The 22,353-nt window shown below is 41.9% G+C and overlaps 1 protein-coding gene across 2 annotated transcripts in view; it reads right to left on the reverse strand.

The window, feature by feature from the left end:
• Positions 1-22,353, reverse strand: part of SIL1 (SIL1 nucleotide exchange factor) — a 230,013-nt gene that overhangs the window by 58,391 nt on the left and 149,269 nt on the right. For both annotated transcript variants that reach the window (XM_028147602.2, XM_054717900.1), the window contains exons 6-7: positions 14,367-14,558; positions 8,188-8,309 (exon numbers count right to left, since the gene is read on the reverse strand). In XM_028147602.2, coding sequence (XP_028003403.2) covers positions 8,188-8,309; positions 14,367-14,558 — 314 coding nt within the window. The remainder of the gene's footprint in view (positions 1-8,187; positions 8,310-14,366; positions 14,559-22,353) is intronic.

A 22,353-nucleotide genomic window follows, 5' to 3' on the forward strand; every position in this document is an offset into this window, starting at 1 on the left:
CGAGTAGACAAAGAAACATGTCCCAAATGCAACAACAGAACAAAAATCCAGAAAAGAATTAAACAAAATGAAGACAAGCAATCTACCACATAGAAAGCTCAAATCACTGGTTATAAGGATACCCAATGAAGTTAGGGGAAGAATAGATAAACTGAGTTAGAACCTCAACAAAGGGATAGAAACCATAAAAAGGAACGAGTCAGAAATGAAGAATAAAATAATGGAAATAAAGAATACATTAGAGACAATCAGCACCAGAGTAGATGAAGCAGAGAATGGAATCAGTGGTGTGGAAGACAAGATAGTGGAAAACACCCAATCAGAACATCAAAAATAAATAAATATATATATTTATTAAAAATAGGAACAGTTTAAGGGACCTCTGGGACAACAGCAAGCATACCAACCTTTGAATCATAGGGGTGCCAGAAGGAGAAGAGAGAGAGCAAGAGACTAAAAACCTATTTGAAGAAATAATGACTGAAAACATCCCTAACCTGGTGAAGGAAACAGACATACAGATCCAGGAAACATATATACTCCCAAACAAGATGAACCCAAAGAGGCCCACAGCAAGACACATCATAGTTAAACTACCAAAAGTTAAAGACAAAGAGAGACCCTTAAAAGTAGCAAAAGCAGCCGAAACCGGTTTGGCTCAGTGGATAGAGCGTCGGCCTGTGGACTCAAGGGTCCCAGGTTCGATTCCGGTCAAGGGCATGTACCTTGGTTGCGGGCACATCCCCAGTAGGGGGTGTGCAAGAGGCAGCTGATCGATGTTTCTAACTCTCTATCCCTCTCTCTTCCTCTCTGTAAAAAATCAATAAAAAATATATATATTAAAAGTAGCAAAAGCAAAGCAATTAGTTTTATAAAAGGGAGCTCCCATAAGACTATCAGCTGATTTTTCGTAAGAAACTTTGCAGGTCAGAAGGAAATGGCATAAAATATTCAAAGTGATGAAAAGCAAAGACCTACAACTAAGATTACTCTACCCTGCAAGGCTATCATTTAGAATTGAAAGAGAGATAAAGCACTACCCAGATAAGAAAGGGCTGAATGAGTTTATCACCACTTTTTAAAAAATACATTTTTTTTAATTTTTAGAGAGATAGGAAGGGAGAGGGATAGAGAGATAGAAACAACTATGCAAGAGAAACATCATCAATTGGCGCCCCTCTGCACGCCACCTACTGGGGATCGAGCCACAACCCGGACATGTGCCCTGACCAGGAATCAAACTAGTAACCTCTTGGTTCATGGGTCAACCCTCAACCACTGAGCCACACTGGCCGGGCTTATCACCACTTTTTAAAAAGAAAAAGATAAAAATATGAATAAGAAAATATCACAAAGAAAAAAACTGTATGACAAAGGCAAACATAATAAAAGCAGTGGATAAACAAACAATAAAGCTGGTACAAAGGTTAAAAGGCAAAAGTAGAAAGATCATGTGTAATTACAACACTAAATTAAGAAATACACACAAACACACATACACAAAAGAAGTAAAAAAATGACCGAACCATGGGGGGTGAAGGGGCGGGTGACTAAAAATAGTAGTGATTTTAGAATGTGTTCAAACTTAAGTGATCATCAGCTTTAAACAGATGGCTATAAATATAGCTTGGTATATATGAAGGACATGGTAACCACAAACCAAAAGAGAAGCTATCAACTTTTGGACTTATGCCAATATGACAGGTGAGAAACATTATTTCACTGTAGTTTTAATTGGTCTTTATCTTATGAATGAGGTTGAGCATTTTTTTCACATGGTTAAGTCATTTACATTTCTTTTATTCTATCAGTTGTGTGTATCTACCCCATTTTTCTACAAGGTTATTAGCATATTTCTTGTCTATTTTTAGGTGTTCTTTATATATATTAGTAATATTTATGCTATGTTGGTAATATAACTTGCAAACATTTTTTCCAGTTTATTATTTATTGAGACCACTTTAAATTCCCAGGTTGGATATTTTCAGACCACAAAAGGAATATTATTTTCCAGTCCAAATGCACTTTAGGGCTGTACTGGGTAAATAATTTTCTGGAGAATTTCTCTCTCTTCTATTCAAAGCCAAATTACCTTAATATCTCCTTTTGAGTGGGAGATTTTCATCTTCCTTTTTAATTCTCCCTTTCACGGGCTGTAGGCTTTGTCTCCTGTTCCCCAAGTTACAAAGCCTGTTAAAACCAAAAGCTCTTGGCCATTAGGGAATGGCAAGTGTCCCCAGAACAGCTGTAAGTTTCCTTGTTCCATCTCTCTTAGGATTTGTGCTTTCCGTTATATTTGTCTTTAAGCCTTCTCTCTCTTTCTTGCAGGGCCTCCGTATAAAGAATATGATGTTATTCATTTCCCCTTTAGTTATGCAAAGCAGTGGCCCTACAGTTTGTTAGCTGAATTGAGCATTTAAAGAAATGTTTAAATATTTAATCCAGTTATCTTCAGATATTCTGAACCAAGAATGCTTCTTAGGGAATGTAAACCACCATTTGCTAGATACAGAAATCTCACATTTCTGTTTTGTTTTGTTACTTATATTTGTAATTAAATTTTAAACAATAATACATATGCATTATTTTAAAAATCAAACAAAATAGAAGAGAAAAATAAAAAGCTTCCCTGCTCTTAGTGACTTCATTCCTCTCACCGATTTCTGGTGAGTTCAGCTTTTGTGTTAAGCCATTTAATTTGTACCTTGAAATGCTTTAAGCTGCTGTAGGTAGACTTAGGTACAAGTTTCCATTCTCATGAAGCTTTCACTTTTTTTGGGGGGGGGGGGTTGTGGAGAGAGGGGAGACACAGAGAAAAGACCTGGCATGCACAGAGAATTGCATATATTAGAGTTAGTTTAGGTTCAAACAACAATAGCTAATGAAGTTGAAAGGAAAGAACCTTTCTGACTGGAGTTATCCAGGGAAGAAATTAAGAACGAGGTAGTGAACAACAACAAAAATCTGATGGCGGCCACACAGAGGATGTGGAGGAGGCAGGAGCACATCACAAAGATAGATTTCTTTTTTTTAAACGCTAAAGGGACAAGTTAAACAAAGTGATGCCTATTTCCCCAAAATGAAGTTTTGGTTTCTGTAATACTCAGGGTGACTGGTCAGGCTTAGAGTTTATTTCCATTTGTCATTAATTGCCATTAGAAAAAAGAAATAAGACTTTGAATGTAGCTTTAAGAGCTACAGCTATGGCCAATCTCGGTTAATATGCTAATCAATTTAATAGATACAAAATGGTTTGAGCAGCCCTAGCTGGTTTGGCTCAGTGGATAGAGTATCGGCCTGCGGACTGAAGGTCCTAGGTTCGATTCTGGTCAAGGGCACATGCCCAGGTTGTGGGCTCAATCCCCAGTAGGGGGCATGCAGGAGACAGCCAATCAATGATTCTCTCTTATCATTGACTAGAGACCCGGTGCACAGATTCGTGCACTGGTGGGGTCCCTCGGCCTGGGCCATGGGGATCGGGCTGAAAATGGCTCTCCAACATCCCCCAAGGGTGCAGGCCAGGCCGAGGGACCACACTGAAAGTGACTGAGGCAAGGGCAGGAGAACAGCAAAAGTCAGTGCTCCCTAGTGTGAGCACATCAATTTCTTGATAATTTAACATTAACAGTTAAAAGGTCAAGGTTACAGCCTAGCTAGTGTGGCTCAGTGGTTGAGAGTCACTGAATGAACCAGGAGGCCATAGTTCGATTCCTGGTCAGGGCACATGCCTGGGTTTCAGGCTCGATCCCCAGTAGGGGGCATACAGGAGACAGCCAATCAGTGATTCTCTTTTATTGATGTTTCTATCTTTCTCTCCCTCTCTGAAATCAATAAAATATATATACATATATAAAAAGGTCAAGGTTACATATAGGAAAAGAAAAGAAAACAAAAGGAGGCAGACAGTTTGCTGAGAATGTTAAAGAAAAACCGGATTACAGAAGGCTGCATGGCCTCTGAAATTCACAAGGCCTTTCTGAGATTTCCTGTACACAGAAATACAAATGACCTGTTCGGGACTCCACAGAATCCTGGTAGGTCAGATATAGACAGACACACACAGGTGCCATCATGAGATGAAATCAGGCCATAGAAAAGCCACTGAAAATAACTGACTTGAAGAAGAAAAGAGGTTTAAAAAAAAGAGAGCGAGAAGAAGAAACCATAAAAAGATGAAGCTGCCAAAAGCATCTGACTCCTATCTCCCTATCTACACATATCTTCTTATACAAGAGTTTGACCTGCCTTATCCATAGGCAACAAACAGCAGAAAATGAGTATGTGTGCAACCCATAAATAAGTATTAATAATCCTATATAGAAAGAGAAGAATATGCTAATTATCCATTACGCCCTGAGGCGTAACGACCAACTGTGTAATGACTGGATCTGTAGGAGGGTGGGGCAGCGAACAGCTACAGGACAGGGCAGGGCAGCAAGCAAGTGGGAGGCAGAGAGCTACAGGAGGGGGCAAGGCAGCAAGCTATGGGGGGGCAGCTACAGGAGGGCGGCAGTGACCTACTGGCGCACGGATTCGTGTGCAGGGCTACTAGTCTACACGTATAAAAGAGAAATATGCAAACTGACCATCACTTCGTGATGCCCACCAGCCAATCAGGCGTGAGTATGCAAATTAACCCAACAATGATGTGGCAGCGGCCCCGCCCCCCAGCCGCTCCAGACCTCTGGGCACCCATGCAGGTGCAGAGCAGCCGGGCGGGGCGGGATGCCTGCTATGAGGGGGAGGGCGGGGGTGGAGGGAGCTACAAGAGCAGTGCTCGGGCCAAAGAGAAGACTGAAGGCTCCAGCCGGAGCAAAGATGGAAGGCAGCGGCCAGAGCGAAGGCCTGGGTCCCAGATGCCGGAGGAAAACCAGTGTTGGCAGCCAGGGGAAGGAAGGCCTATTGCACAAATCTTCGTGCAACAGGCCTCTAGTATTTAAATAAGGGAACAAACTATTTCAGTGACCATGTAACATTCAGTGGCACATCAACTACATTTATATTAATTCTTTCTATTTGATCTTGGAATAATCGCTTCATATTTAACACCAAGGAAGAGATTTCTTCATCCATAGATGTGTGTAAGGCCTTATTAAACAATTAAGACAGGTGGGAAAATAAAGCAGCAAGATTATTTGCCTACCCTCATGAAATAGGAAGATTAGCACCAAGAGTTATGCTATGGGTAGAACTTAAGCACCTTAACAGAAGAGAAAATAAGGAAGTAAAGGTTTGTACTGTAAAGACAAAAGAAATAATTGCCTCATAATGAAAACTCAAAATAAAAAGGACACATGATGAGCATGATGATGTTATATATCCCTTATCACTGACAGGTGCTTTATAAGCATTTTCACAGGACTTACTGTATATGTTATTTCATATTCACTTAACCTTATGAAATGCAGAGGACACCTATTTTTGTTCCTAGTTAATAAATGCAAATGGTGAGGATTAGAAAGGTGAAATTACTTGCCAATAGGCAAACATCCAGAAAATGTAGAGACTGGACTTGAACTAGATATTCTAATTCTAGGTAAAGTGATGTGCCTAGTCCTCCGAATTGCTCAAATGTTTGGAATGATTGAGCTGTATTCTTGCCCATCAGCAGAAAACTAGAAGGAATGACTTCTAAATAACAGCCCTAAACCCTGGGACTCCATGATTCCAATGTGCTCACTATCCCTTAAATAGCCTCTTGACAAAGAGCAAGCTCATCCAATCATTGTGTGTGTGTGTGTGTGTGTGTGTGTGTGTGTGTGTGTGTGTGTGTGGTATAGTGTAGTGTTGTGTGCACCTGTAGGCTGGGGACAGGGAAGAAGCTGCAGAACCAATACTTAGGACATCAAGAGGAAATAATGAATATCAGACTAGAGCACTGAAACCTGTCTCTCTGCCTAGAAATATTCTTACCTTTCATAAAACATTGACAATTTTCAGGATATTCAAAAGCCTGCTGCTGACTTCCAAAAGCTCTGGCACCATACCATGTTGTCACTGCAACGGCCCTCCAGTGAGCCATCAAAAGCCCAGCTAGACTGGTTTGAATATAGCAGTATGCTTGTCACCAAAACAATAAACTACAATATTTTATATTTATCTCTATTTAAATTTTAGTGACAATGCATAAATGTTAATACAGTCTTACCCTCATACAATCACAGAAAAGTCTTAATAATACCACATATTGGCACAGCCCCCAGGAGGGTTATGGCCTACTAAGCAGGCCCAATACATACTTCTCAAGTCACTTAGTCTCCTTTAGCTAAGAAGTGACATCAAGATATTACACAGTTTCCCCCAAGAAAAGTGTTTCCAGAAACAATGGCAAGGAACAAGTAGGATCATTTGTTTATATTGAAAGTGGAAAGAAAGTACTTAGGATTAGGAAAAAGATTTCCAAAAAGGGTCTGGAAAAAGATGTTAATAATGTTTGATTTAGTTCTTTTATGGCTTAAGAAACAAAAAGTGAGCCTCAGTAAGTTCTCAAGCCTCTAAAGCCTTATGAGGATAAGACCTGGGACCTCTCCAGGGCTGGAATCACAGCTATCAATGACAAACTTAGATTCTTCACTTTTTCTGTGGATGCACGAGCATCCTGGGAGACCAAGGGAAATGGAGTCCCTTGGTATGTGAGACCAAGGGAACTGGAGTCCCTTGGAGGCCACAGCCTTGACTGCCAAAAACTCAACCACAGAAGGGCTTCAAGATCAAGGCAGGTTAGTGATGAGAGAAATAGTGCCTGCAGTGCTCAGTCTCTCCTCATGGAACAATTTTTCTGGTCTTCCCTGCTTTTCCCCTTAATTTACTAAAAAAAGATGCTGAAGCTTTTCAGAAGAGAGGACATCAGACAGATTCTAATTAAATAAAGATAAGCATGGATGAAAGGCAAAGGAAATACTTTTAAAACAAAGTCTCCAATGCTAAAGATGTTCAGAATAGCCTATTTCCTACAACATCACAATCCCTGCATCCAAGCAAGACAACCCTAATAGTCACCACCCATTCCCTTATTCTATTCCCTTATAGAATACTGGTTTTTGTTTTAGAGAAACAAATGGTCTTAGGAGCAGATTTTCAAAACTGGAAACAACTATAGGTCCAATAGACCAACTATAGCTTAAAGACATCTTGATATTTTTAGCATGAGTATAACAAAGTGATGCCCACGTACCTTGATGCATCCACTCTTTGGAGAGATCAGCCTTCTAGCACGAGCCAGACTAATTGAAATTTAAACAACTGCCAACTCAGAGGGTCCGATAACCTGATTGCATGTTGACTGGTTCCAGACAATTAGGAAGAAGACACTTTCTTCCCAAAAGACCCTCCTTAGTCAGGTTCATAATTTATTCATTACCAGATGTATGTAAGTAGCTTCACTTCCAAAAGGATCAACTCTTGGGAGTACATCTCCCTTCCTCTATGATTGATATATAACTTTTTATTAGCTTTGAATAAAACAGAGAATGTGATCTAAAATATGTCATTAAGCCCTAACTGGTTTGGCTCAGTGGATAGAGCGTCGGCCTGCAGACTGAATGGTCCCAGGTTTGATTCCAGTCAAGGGCATGTACCTTGGTGGCGGGCACATCCCCAGTAGGAGGTGTGCAGGAGGTAGCTGATTGATGTTTCTCTTTCATCGATGTTTCTAACTCTCTATCCCTCTCCCTTCCTCTCTGTAAAAAATCAATAAAATATATTAAAATATGTCATTAAATGTCCATATATATAAGATGAGGGGGAACAGAGAACCATAAATGGTGACATCCTGGGTGAAAACTCTTATCTACTTGGAATAAGAGCAGAATCAAACCCTTACTCTAGTTTGAGATTAGAGTGAAATAGGGATAGGGATGTATATAAGTTTAAGTGTACCTTTTCCCGGGCCATTCCATCTAAGAGTAAAGCTAGAATTCACCTGAAGGGCCCAAACAATCCTGGCTGATGAGAAGTCCATTCTTCCCCTCCCCCCCCTTTATTTATTTTTTTCTTTATTAAGGTATTACATATGTGTTCTTATCCCTTCATTGTCCCCCCGACCCTCCCACCTCCTACCCCCGCTCATGCCCTCACCCCCCCCCCCCCCTGGTGTCTGTGTCCATTGGGTATGCTTATATGCATGCATACAAGTCCTTTGGTTGATCTCTCCCCCTTATCCCCACCCTCCCCTCTCTTGTGGCTCACCTGGAAAAGGCAGCCCCCAGCACAAATGCAGCATACTCCTTCACCAGAGGCTCTGTGCTATTCAGCCCATTGATCACCACTTGAAGGCCACCGAAGGAAAGCAGGTCCTGTGCATTATCCATCTGCAACAAAGGCACTGCTTAGTACAGTATCATCATCAAGGAAAGAAGAGCTCTTCCTATAGCCTTTCTTTTAATGACTATTCAAAAACAAAACTAAAAAGTCAAGTGAAAAGCAATGGTTGCCTTTCTAACTACCAAGGAAAGAGTTTATAAAAACAAACGAAATTTTTAAATAATCTTAAATTTGAGAACTACTAATTAAACTAACATGATTTATGAGCACCTGTATGGAAACTGGTGGAAATGGCACCTATTCATTGCTTAGGCCAAACATGTCCTGGAAAATTCTAATATTGTAACAAGTCATAAAGCTTACTCCTAACATACAAGCTATTAACACAAAGATCCAACATCAGCAACACTACTAAATGGTGTCATGCTTCCTGTTGATGTCTAACCCCAAAGGGGGGCGGTGGAGGCAACAGACATTTTTTTTTTTCAAGTTTATTTTAATTAGAAGTCAGGGACTATAAAAGGAGCTCCATTGCAGGGAGAGGGGGATTTGGCAGAGTAATAGGAAGAAATAACAATAGTATCCTTCTCTTCCCTCTTCCTCATTTCATACAGTCCAAGGTTGACTGAATCTGGACAATCATGATAAAAGCTGCACAAAAGCCTCACTCTCAAAGGCTTTAGTCTAGACCTGCAATACTGGCTAGTGGCTATTTATTGGACAGTGCATAACATTTTCTTTTTTTTTTTTCAAATTTTTTTATTAAGGTATTATATGTGTACATATCTTACCATTGCCCTACATATCTTACCATTGCCCCCCCACACACCACTCCTATATATGCCCTCACCCCCCGGAGTTTTGCTTCCATTGGTTATGTTTATATGCATGCATACAAGTCCTCTGGTTGATCTCTTATCTTCCAACATTTTCATTATTACATAAAGTTCTATCATTCAGCACCGGGCTAGGCTATTATTTAAGTTCCAAAGCCTCAAGTCCAGACAATCTATCTTTTATTCTATGAAAGAGGGGATATCTCCTTTCCCAAGCTTCATTAGAATCCTGGAACAAGCCCTAGCTGGATTTAGCTCAGTGGATGGAGCATCGGCCTGAGGACTGAAAGGTCCTGGGTTCGATTCCAGTCAAGGACACATGCCCAGGTTGTGGGCTCAATCACCAATAGGGGGCATGCAGGAGACAGCCAATCAATGATTCTCTCTCATCATTTATGTTTCTATCTCCCTCCCTCTCCCTTCCTCTCTGAAATAAATACAAATAAAAAATCCTGGAACAAGAAGAGCTTCCTCAGAAAGGTGACTGGATGCCAGTTTCCTCTTGGAGTAGCTTCAACTATCCCTTGAAAATATCTTTGTTGCTACAAAAGCTGCCTCTTGCCCACATGCTGATTCCACTCTACAAATCATCAGGAAAAGCCAGGAAGGTAGAGTCCAACAACAATGTGACTGCTACCCACTATTTTCCTCCAAATGCCACAGAGCCCTTTCCTATCTGTGTCCTTCCAAACTGGAAGAGGGCTCTAACAGAGAAATCAAGTTTAAAGAACTGTATTTTGCTTGCCTTGGGGTGGGCCTAGCCTGTTTTTACCACTTAGAAGATCATTCTTATACATTCACATAAACTCCACAAGAGCAGAGGTTTTTATCTGCCCACTATTGTAGGTCTAGTGACTAGAATAGCACTAAGCATATAGTTAGGTGCTCAGTAAATAAACATTAAGCCAGTGAATGCATTTGGTCAGAAAAATATGTTACTGCAATAAACTCCACTGTAAGTTAAAAAAGAAAAGGCAATCTGGAGTATCTGTGCCAACAAAATGGATGGGTCCCTGGTATCATAGACCTGAAGAAATAGCCTAACCAGGGACCTGAAGTAAGTATGGAGTTGGCTCTGCCGCTAAGACCCCAAAACAGGGCTAGGATTTTTCTGCCCTAATCTGTCCTTATAAAGAGGAATGATTATTGGGCTATAGCAGAGCTAACTAGGGAGACTCCGAACTGGAGGCTTTACTAACGTAAGCATAAATAATACTTACTGAGCCTTCCTCACATACTGTTTTTAAAATCCAAAAATTCATCACCTCTCCTCTGATCCTCCTTCCTCCAGGTATTTTGCATACAAAACCATGGCTCAGATACAGATCAAAGCTTGCATGAGTTCCTACAAAAACAGCTGCCACTCTGAAAGCCCCAAAACAACAGAGCCCAGAGTCACAAAGGTTCTGTTCTAGATTATCTTTATTATTACAAAGATATTCCAGGGTATTATAAATGCTGACATTTATATAAGCACTTCAGTTTTCTCAAGATGTTTTCTCATTTGTTATTTCACTAGAGTTGAGAAAGAAAGGAGTCATTCTGCCCACTCATGTCCAGAAGATCAAGCTCCAAAATCTGGGTCTGGGGGCAGAACTTTTCCAAGGATGCCTTCAGAATGAGGTGGGACAGGTGGAAAGGAAGTCAAGGTAGAAGAAGGGAGTGCTAAAGATGGGGGTAGAAGAGAACTATGTCAACACTCAGGAGGAAAAAAGAGAACCACAACACTGATAAGACAATGAGAGAAAAGGAAACCAAGAAAGGAAGAAATGGTGGTAAATCACTGAGGAGTTGTGATGAGAGAGAAGGTAAACACACTACCCCAGGGTGGATGGGCAGACAGAAGCTGCTCCTCAAAAAACAACTCACAAACTGTTTTCCACACCCTGGTTTTGCTTTTCACAAATCCTGTTTAATAATTCAAATACGGCTATGAGGAATACTAGGGCAGATCCACTTTGGGTCATTGAAGCCCATGGCTCTCAAAATCACCAATCAGTGAATCAAGAATAGGAGTAGACTGGTGAAGTTCCTAGCAAGAAACATCCTATCTTCCTCAAAGCTAGTGCTACATCACCCCAATTTCCCACTGCAACTGGAACTTGAGGCTAAGCTGTGTCTTCTTTAATCACAACTTAACACTGTTGCATAGAAACCTGACATACCATCCCAAACCAAGGACCTTATATTTCCAATTAAAAGGCTAATGACCCAAAACATTTATGACTCTTCTATCAACAGGGTAAGTTTGGCCTCTAACAGGGGACTGGTTGACCACCAGGCTAACCTCAGGCTGTGGACAATGTCTAACTGTTTACTCTAACTAGTGCCCTATGAAAGCAGAATAAGGTATCACCTGGCTTTTGGGGAAAAAAGAAATCTGTCAGGGCCCTCTTGTGTACTCACTCCCCTCTGCTATGATAAGCTTTCTAGTCATTTTGGCTTTTTATGCTGCAACTAAAGGAAGAGCTTACAGAAACCTGGTAACTGAAGATCTATCCAAGTACGTTAAGATGAGAAAAAATAAAAGCTGTCAACATCAAAGCAGGACTGACTTAGCCAATAACCCCTAGGATCCTCAGTCCTTTAAATATCTGTAATAGAAATCTATTAGAATGTTTGGTTTTTTTACCCTGGAGAGAAAGACTGGAAAAAGAAAAGAGAACCCAGGTCCATTTTTTTTTTCTCTAAGGAGATCACAGACCTGCTATTTGCAGACTGAGAAAGAGTTATGAGAAGAGAAAGAAGATGAAGTGGCCCTCCCATAATTCCTGCAGATACAGTATACACTTATCCTCTCTCACCACAAAGGCTGACAAATCCTAAAGAGAGAATGTTTTTAGCCTAGTTTATAAGAGAGAACAAGGATGCTGTCATGTGTGGGAGGATGGTAAAGATCTATGTCTTGGTGGGGATCTCAAAAAGCCTTTGATTATGATTACACAGCTTTCCTGGGGAAACATTCCCCATAGTCTGGATTACTGCCACAGCCTCCTATCTGATTTCCCTGCTTCTACCCACGACCACCCCACATCCTCTAATAACGTCCAATTTCATTCTTTTCCATGACCTACAAGGAGCTCCATGATCTTCCTCCCATCATCTCTCTGAGTTTCATCTACCTCTCTCCCTCTTCTCTCAGCTCCAGCCATACTGACTTCCTTGTGGTTCCTCAAATACATTAGACATGCTCCCACTTTAGGGCTAAGGGTATTTCCTGTTTCTCTTGCCCAAGAGGCTCCTCCTCTTCCTGCTCTTTTTATTTTTCCATAGTATTTATCACCTTTAAACATATTGTATATAATTTACTTATTAGTTATGTTTATTGTCTATCTGTTCCTGCTAGAAGGTAAGAGATATATCTTAAGTGCCTGGAACAGTGTCTGGGACTTAACTGGCACTCAATAAGTTAATTTAGTGAATAAATAAATGGCTTCTCTTGGTTCCTTTTCTTTAGAATCACTACCTTTCAGGCTTTATTCAAATGGTACCAGTATCCTGTAACAGGCAGAGTGGCCAAAAAGTTAATTGCACAGAGTTTGGGGTCAATCAGGCTTTGTTGCAAATCCCAGCTCTACCACTCACTAACTGGGTGACCTTGGGCAATCACAAGTGTAACCTCATTTGCCTCAGTTATAAAATGGGATTAATATCAGTGCAGTGCCTACTCATAAGGCAGCTGTAGAAGCCAATAAATTGTGTACAAAGCACTTGAATATGAGCCAATTATATGATAATGCTCCATATATTTTAACTATTATGACATAAGTCTGATCAGTCATTACCCTGCTTCAAATTCTCCAATGGTTCTTAGGATCAAGGATAAAATCATAAAGAGCATGGTATTCCCACCCCCAGCCCTCTGACTCCCTAACCTTTCTACTTTATCTCTGCTACCCTATCCCCTGGTCACTATGCTCTTACCTTTTCCAGGTCCTCAATTTCACCAAGCTCTTCTCTAACTCAGAATCTGCACATGATGTTTCCTCTGCCTGGAATGGCCTAATCCAAGGGTTGGCAAACTTTTTCTAAAGGGCCTGATAATAAATATTGTTGACTTTTCTGAGCCATATGGTTTCTGTCTCAACTACTCAACTCTGGCCTTGTAGCTTAGATACAGCCCAAAACAATAAAACAGTACATAAACAAATAGGTGTGATGGTGTCCCAAGAAAACTTTATTTATAAAAGCTGGCAGTGGGGCAGATTTGGGCCATAGTTTGCCATCCACTGCTTTAATCTCCTCTTTTTGCCTAGCCAACTCCTATTCATCCTTTATTGCTCAGCTTAAATGTCATATACTCAAGGAAGCCTTCCCAATGCCCCTAACTAGGCTAAATCCCCCTGTCATATACTCCTACATTACCCTCTGGAGCCCTCAACACAATTTTAAATTCTCTCATCATTAAGTTGTTAATTAGATCATTATTGAATTATTTATTTAATTACTAGAGGCCCAGTGCACAAATTCGTCCAAAGGTGGGGTCCCTTGACGTGGCCGGCAATGGGGGCGGATGGGGGCATCTCGGCCAGTCCCAATCAGGGCCGGCCAGCTGGGGGAAGGGACCACAGAAGGTTGGCGGCCGCGGGAGGTTGGCTGTGGGAGTGCACTGACCACCAGAGGGCAGCTCTTGCATTGAGCTCCTGCCCTCTGGTGGTCAGTGCACGTCATAGGGACTGGTCGACTGGTCATTAGGTCAGCCGGTCATAATGGTCACTCAGCCTTTTATATATATAGATTCCCTCTTACAAAATTGTAATCTACGTGGAATAGGGACCACATCTATTTTACTTCTGCTGTATCCTCAGTGTTGAAAATAAAGGAGGTAATCCTCAAAATGAAAAAGAGGTTGGCTCTGGCCTCTAAGAATGCATCTTTCCCTGGCCAGGTGGCTCATTGCTTGCGAGTGTTGTCCTGTGCACCAAGTTCAATTTCTGGTCAGGGCACATAATTTACGGGTTCTATCCCCAGTTAGGACAGGTATGAAAGGAAACCGATCGATATTTCTTTCTCACATTGATGTTTCCTTCATTTTCTCTCTCCCTTCCTCTCTAAAATCAATAAAAACATATCCTTGGGTGATGATTAAAAAAGAAAAAAGGAATGTATCTTAAGAAAATAGATATTGGCCTAGATTAAAAATACTATACATGCTGGGAGAGAAGTACAGATGCTGATGTATTTTCCAAGAGCTTAGAATGGGGGGTGGAGGGTTGGGGGGAAAGCTGTCAGTTAAAAATCAGACTTATGGACAATGAAATACAATACCTGGTGGACATAATATTCAAGATCAAAGAGTGCAGCAATCTTCTCTTCCAGGCTGGAGCTGGAACTATTGAATTTGTTGATTAGCCGTACCATGATCTGCATGTCAGTCTCAATGACAACATTCAGCTCCGCAAAGTCCCTTTTTAGCTCCTCAATGGGGCGGAAGAGACGTTTAACCTCAGCCTGCCTTGCCTAGGAAGCAAAGAGATGATTAATTAAATCAATTGGAGATATCTTTCCAAGACTCCTGTGGTCTACCATGGATGCTCCTCCTTAAAGAACTGCTTCTCCAACACTCAAAATTTTCGTTCATGTGTACTATGAACGAAATATCTTCTAAGATGCTTTCAGAGTCTACTCATATAGCCCTCTGCCCCAAAAAACACACCCAAGGTTTTCCAAGGTTCTCTTATCCCAATCTGACTTCCAATGTTCAGGAAGATTGAAAAGTCTTGTTGTTGTAATCACTGAGGACAGGGAAAGCAATGCAAGCTCACTTTCAATCCCTAATAGGGAAAGGCTGAGGTCAAGGTGGAATAATTTACACCTTGGTTCTCTATATTCTACAATCATAGAATATCTTGGCTTTGTCCTGCCCAATCCAGCAACATTATAGGGAAACCCAAATGTAGAAAACTGTGGGTAAAGAGATGTCAGAGTGGGAGCAATTTGCTGATGAAAGTTAAATCACTGTCATTACTGTCAATCTAACTACAGGTGTACAATTTGTTCAACTGTTTGAAGCGGCTAAATTACTGTATGTACTATACTCAAATCTCAAACAGTTTTCTCTCAATCCCTCCTTACCCCACACTCATACAAAGGTTTTAAAAATGAGGTGATGTTGGAGGTGAATAAAAGATTTTAATTAGATATTTTATACCTGTGACACTCCTTGTTTTCTTCCCATTTTAGAGGATAGTGCTTATAACGAGTCTGAAATGTCACAGTGGTTTGTGTCTCTATCTTTTGAGAAAAATTAAAAGGCACGAATATTTATAAAAAGCAGGATGATGAGCAGCTGTCAGTTCCAAATTGCTCATCTATTTATTACCTTTGGGTTTTTCTCCAGTTATAAGCACTCCATAGAAACACCAACCAAAGGAATGAATCAGCCTCTCTTTTAAAAGACCAAGCTCCTAGCAGAGTAATCACATCTATAGGATGCCATATTCTGCTTACAGCAGGGAGATGCTCTCCCTACACCCTGCTAGAGAACTCTGCCAGGCCAAGAACTATAGGATGACAAGCAAGTGAGCAGAATAAGAAACTAGTGACCTCTGCCTCACAAAAATAATGTGTAACTGGACCTCAGAAAGGCCTTTTTATTTTTTTTGAAAGAAAAAAAGCTGTTTATTTTGCAATAATTAAATACTCACAGTAAATTACAAAAATAGTACAGACAGTGCCATGTAACCTTCTTTCAGCTTCCCACAATGGTAACATCATACATTACAATAGCACAACATCCAAACCAAGAAAATGACTTAGGTACAATACTGTGAATAAGACTACAATTCTTATTCAGATTTCACCAGCTTTTATATGTACACATTTGTGTGCGTGTGCCTGTATTGTTCTGTTTATTCTAAACAATTTTGTTCAATATATAGATTCATGTGACCACCAGAACAACGAAGATACAGAACTGTCCATCTCCACCTCCATTGTGTCCCTTTTATTTTTTTTTAATCCTCACCAGAGGATATTTTTCCATTGATTTTTAGAGTAAATGGAAGGGAGAGGGAGATAGAAATGTTGATGTGAGAAGGACACATCAATTGGTTGCCTCCCGCACGCTCCCGACAGAGGCTGGGAATTGAGCCTGCAACCCAAGCCTGTAACCAAAGTACATGCCCTGACCAGAATCAAACCCCGGACCCTTCAGTCTGTGGGCCAAGGCTCTATACACTGAGCCAAACCTACCAGGGCTGTTGTGCTCCTTTATAGGTGTACCTCATCCTCCCATCCACTCCCTTTTGTCATTATGCCCTGGCAACCACTGATTTGCTCTCCACCTCTATAATTCTGGCATTTGGAGAATGTTGTATATATGGAATTACAAAGCTTATAACCTTTTGAGATTGGTGTTTTAGTGAACATAATGAATTTGAGATATATCCACGTTACTGCATATATCAATGGTTCATTTCATTTTAATGCTGAGTAGTATTCTACTGTATAGATATTTGTTTTTAACCATTCAGCTACTGAAGAAAATTTGAATTATTCCAGGGTTTTGGCTATTATATTATTCTGTTTCATGAATCCATGGGTTTATGTATTTCATCATCTCTGGGAATGTTTCCATCTTCATTTCTTTGATTATTTTTTTAGTCCCATATTCTTCTTTCTTTCCTTCTGAAACTCCAGTGACACAAATGTTAGATCTTTTGTTACACAGGCATACCAAGGAGATATTGCAGATTCAGTTTCAGATCATACAATAAAGCAAATATCAGAATAAAGTGAGTCACACAAATTTTTCGGCTTCCCAATGCATATAAAAGTTATGTTTATATTATACTGTAGCCTATTAAGTGTGCAATAGCATTATATCTAAAAAAACTACGATGTACATACCTTAATGTAAAAAAATACTTTACTGCTAAAAATGCTAAACATCATCTGAGCCTTCAGCTAGTTGTAATCTTTTTACTGTTGGAGGGAAAACACAATATCTTCAAAGCTCAATAAAAAGAGGTATGCCTGTAGTCCTATAGTTTCCTAAAATCTCTGTTCATTTTTCCAATCTATTTTTTTCTTCTTTAGATTAAGAAATTTTTATCTGTCTTTAGGTTCACTGATGTTTTTCTCTCTCATCTCTATTTTGTATTAAGCCTAACCATTAATTTTTTAAAAGTTGCTATATTTTTCAGTTCTAAAATTCCATTTAATTCTTTTTTATATCTTCTATTTCTTTGCTGAGGTTGTCATTTGTTTCAAGAGTGTTCATATTGCTTTTTTTATGATAGCTGCTTTAAAATCCTTATTAGATAATTCCAACTTCTGAGTCATCTCACTGCTGGTAATTCCTAAAATATGTTTTTATTTTCCTGATTATTGGTATGATGAGTGATTTTTTATTGTATCCTGGACACTCTGGTCTTAAGACTCTGAATCTTCCTTTTCAGTAGGCAGTCACATTGTTTAGGTGTAATATGCAGGTTCTGGCCTTCTTGTATAGCTGTGATTACAAAACAATTAAGTTTTCAGAGCCTTTGCAGTGTTATTTTGGTCTACTTCTTTTGTGTGCCAACCAGAAGCTAATCTAAACACCTGGGCAGTATTCCAAACTACAGTTCAGTTCTTAAATCTTTTGCTGTGTTAACTCTGGTCAGTTTCTCATGTGAATCACTAAAAAGCATGCCCAGGACTTCATTTACAAAATCCCTTTCTCTATCTCCCTTCTCCCCACAATCCTACCACACTCCCTAGTTAGGAAAAAAAAACACATCATCTGCCACCACTGGGCACTGGACATTGGGAATAGAATTCCTTCCTTAGCCTCTACTGACAGCACCCTATGGGGGATTGAAGCATTGCTTCATTGCTGCTGGTCTAGGGGTGGAAAGTTGGCCTCCTCAGTTACTCCCACTGACATTGCCTCAGAGTAGGAGCACAATACTACATCACACTGCCTCACTGCCACCAGGTAAAGGGTGAAAGTATAGACTCTCCAGTCACCCCCAACCTCCACTGGCATTACCTCAGCTAGGAGAAGTGAAAAACTTCTTTGGTGCTGCCAGGCAGGGGACAACTTTCAGGTTCTCTTCTTGGCCTCTGCTGATCCCACCCTTACAGCAGATCACACTACCCCATGTGGAGGATGAAAAACATTGGTCTGTACTGGTAGCACACCAGTGAAGGAAGCAAAGAATAGTCTCCTAACACTGGGCAGAGGGTAGTAAATTCTGCCTCAACTCTCTGCTCAACTCTCACTGACACCACCTTGGTGGTGGTAACAGATTACAACCTCACACCATCTCACTGCCAAAGGAGGAGTTCAAGTTCAGGTTCTGCTTCAACTTTTGCTGACACCACTCTGGTAGAGGAATGAGAGTGCAGTTTGTTACCACCACGTGGGAGATTGAAATCCAAGTTCCCCATTCAACTTCCACTGGCACTAAGGGTTAAGATGGGAAGATTTCCATGTTCTTTGGATAAAGTGGGACAGGTATTGTCCAAAAGTTTTTTGTCCTATTAGGCTGCCCTTTGCTTGGTTCTTTCTCTCGAAAGAACAGGCTTTTATTAGGGCTATTTTATATCTGTACCTGTTGGCATTTCCAAGATGTAGGCTTCTCTAGTGCCCACTCTGGGATATATAAAGGGCAACAAGAAAGCCCAAGAAACTCACTGCCAGGTCATTCATCAAGTTCCTACGTCCCTACCCAGTCTGCCTTCTTCTTCCCACCTTTTAGAGTGTTCTTATATTTACTTTTAGTATTATGTCTAGGATTTTTAGTTGTCCTTTGGTAGGAAGAATAAAGAGAAATGAGTCTTCTTCATCTTGCCCAGAATCAAAAGTTTAAGATGGCCATATTTTAAAATGCAACAATTTATAGTATACAGGTGAAAAACATCTGACATGATAAAACAAAGCATCAAGCAATCTGTATGGTAATAGAGGAATAATGGGATCAGTTTCAACAATAACAGCCCAAATCTGCTGGGCAAAACAGAGCTTTTTCATGAAGCAAGTGACTCTGAGAAGGACTGATTCACTTAAATCTACTAAAGTAGCAATGGGGTGTGGGGTGGGGGGGGCAATGGTAAGATATGTACACATATAATACCTCAATTAAAAAAAAAGTAAAAAAATAAAGTACCAATGAACACAACAGAATTGATACCCTTCCCTCCGAAAAAAATAAAGCTCAAAAAAATTCTCTCAATTGACAGGATATGGCACAATATCTGACAGTACTGTTTTTAAAAAATAGCAAAAGCACAGTCCTGTATTAGCAAGACACCACACAACCTGGGTTTAAATGTTTTTTATTAAATTTATTGGGGTGACATTGGTTAATACAATTATATAAGTTTCAGGGATACAATTCTATAATACATTATCTGTATACTAGGGGCCCAGTGCACAAATTCATGCACCTTGAAAGGAACTATGGGCCGCAAGGCTGCGGTAGGAACAAGGGTGAATCTCGGCTCATCCTCTGCACCCTGCCTGGGTCCAGTCTGCCGGCAGCCCCGCTCCCACATGCTCCCAGGCTCTGACAGCACTGGCCCTGCTTGCATCTGCTGACAGTGTGGAGCAACTGGGGCTGGAGCCAGCAGCGGGTGCAAGTGGGCCTGGCGCCGTCAGCAGGTGCGAGCGGCAGCTGCTGCCCCGATCGCCCCTCAGGAGCAGGGGTGAGGGTGGAGAAGCCATCAGGGGCGATCGGGGCCGGCAGCTGCCGCTTGCACCCACTGATGGCACCGAGCAATCGGGACTGGCAGCGGGTGCAAGCTGTGGTTCTGGCACTGGCTATGGGTGCAAGTGGGGCCGGCACCGGCAGTGGGTGCGAGCGGCGGCTCCAACGCTGGCAGTGAGTGCAAGCGGGGCCGGCACCAGCAGCGGGTATGAGAGGTGGCTGCTGGCCCCATCGCCCCTCAGGAGCAGAGGGAGGTGAAGAAGCCCTCAGGGGTGATTGGGACCGGGAGCCACCGCTCACACCCACTGATGGCATTGAGCGATTGGAGCTGGTGCTAGGCAATGGCAGCGAGTGCGAGCGGTGGCTCCGGCACCGGCAGCAGGTGCGAGTGGGGCCAGCACTGGCAGCAGGTACGAGCACCCGGCAGGACTGTGGCGCACGGGAGCAAAAAATTTTCAGTAACCACCAGAGGCTTGCCCCTATGACAGCGACCAGCACCCCACCTTGGTCTGGTGCCCCTGCTCACCTGCTCCAACATCCCGCTGCGGCTGATGCCCACCATGTTCTGCGCTCTGCCGCCTGCTGCTGATGCCCGCCCCCCCCACATTCTGCGTGCGCCCCCCTGATAGCGCACGTCATAGCAACCGGTTGTTGAGTTGTTCAGTTGTTCAGTCTATTTGCAGATTAGGGTTTTATATATATAGACTAGAGGCCTGGTGCACAAAATTCATGCACAGGGGGGTGGGTACCCTCAGCCCAGCCTGCACCCTCTCCAATCCAGGACCTCTTGGGGGATGTCCGACTGCCGGTTTAGGCCCCATCCCAGGGATCGGGCCTAAACCGGCAGTCGGAAATCCCTCTCACAGTCTGGGACTGCTGGCTCCTAACTGCTCACCTGCCTTGCCTGCCTGATTGCCCCTAACCACCTCTGCCTGCCAGCCTTATCGCCCCTTACTGCTCCCCCACCCCTGCTGCCTGGTCACACCCAACTGCCCCCCCACCGACCTGGTCGCCCCTTACTGCCTCCCCCCCCCCCCCGCCAGCCTGGTCGCCCCCAATTGCCCCTCCTGCTGGCATGGTCACCCCATGCAGCCTGCTGTTCAGTCATCTGGTTGTCCCTCACTAACCCCCCTGCAAGCCTGGTTGCCCCCATGCAGCCTGCTATTCAGTCGTTTGGTCGTCCCTCACTAACTCCCCTGCCGGCCTGGTCGCCCCACACAGCCTGCTGTTCAGTCATTCATCCATTTTTTTTCCAGTTGTGATGGTCCCTGGCTTTTTATATATTAGGATTGCATTGTGTGTTCACCAACCCAAGACAAGTAAATACTGATAAACAAAAAGTATGATGGCATCTGCAGTCAGAAGTTTAAGACATGTAAGAAACTCTCCAATAAAGTCCATTTATTTGCCACTCCCAGTGCACTGGCAGTGAGCTGAATCAGTCCAAACAGGCTCCAATTGAAAGCGAGAGAAACACCCTAGGGACTCAGCACCTCAATGAAGGAGCTAACAACCTGAGCTCCACAGAAGTAAAGAAAGTGTGTGGTGACAGCCCTATTTCAGAAGTAGCAATTGACTCAAATCAGAAATACAGGATTGGGATCATGCATTTGGGTACTGGTATTGGGATCTCTCCTTACAAAAAGAGAGGGTTATTTTAATTGCAAACAAACAAACAAACAAACAAACAGCAAAAAAACACACCTGAAAACATAATCTCTTACTTTCACATTTAAAAATATTTTCATAATATTCATACTTTTCTACACTAACTTATTTATGGAGGAAGAATGTCATTAAAGAGAACAAAGAGAAGAGAGAGAGGTACAGTGGATCTTCCATCAATACAGAAGACATGAACAAAGGCTGGCTTTTATGTTCCCATCAGCCCCACATGGATAGTAAGTCAGAATAATCCCAAACCCTGGCCACAGGACACTTATCTCTCTGTTCCATGTACCTAGGCATGCACTGCTCACCTCTGTTGGCCTTACCTTCACCAGGTAGAGGATTTGCTTTTTCTCACCCCTTCAGTTAATACACCTGTGGTAGGATGGATTTTTATGCATCCTCTTTCTTCACCCATTGCTGCTGCTATTTTGTCACATATACACTCTCTATGCTGGGAGATGTTACTGGTACGATAAGTAAAGACATGGAGATATGACCTGCATACCAACACATCCTAATTAAGTCCTCCCCCACATTAAAAAAAGGGGGGGGCTCATTTGTCTCAAATACTTAGCTCTAAAGGATATGAGGGACCTAAGGCTTTCTCCACTAACATACAAGCTGTCAAGAACCCTATGCTGCCCCTCTAAAATACTGCCAGGATTCTGAGGTGAGAGCAGGCAAAGCAAAGAGGGAGACAAAGCAAAAGAGAAGAGGGAGGGAAAACTTAAAGAGGTCTCCAAGGCAGTCATCTAAGGAGATTCTTTCAAAGACAGGACTCAACTAGAAATGTAAAAAATGATTTGCGACATTTTCTGGCTGTTACATGAGCTCATGAGAGCCATCTAGAGTAAAATTTCTTTCAGGTATAGGTCTGTACCTACAAGCCCTCCCAGATATTAGGGGCCTAGCCAAGGAGCTGCAATTCTGCCTCTTGTTCCTTCTCA

Source organism: Eptesicus fuscus, chromosome 6, assembly GCF_027574615.1.
Source record: "Eptesicus fuscus isolate TK198812 chromosome 6, DD_ASM_mEF_20220401, whole genome shotgun sequence".
NCBI lineage: Eukaryota > Metazoa > Chordata > Mammalia > Chiroptera > Vespertilionidae > Eptesicus > Eptesicus fuscus.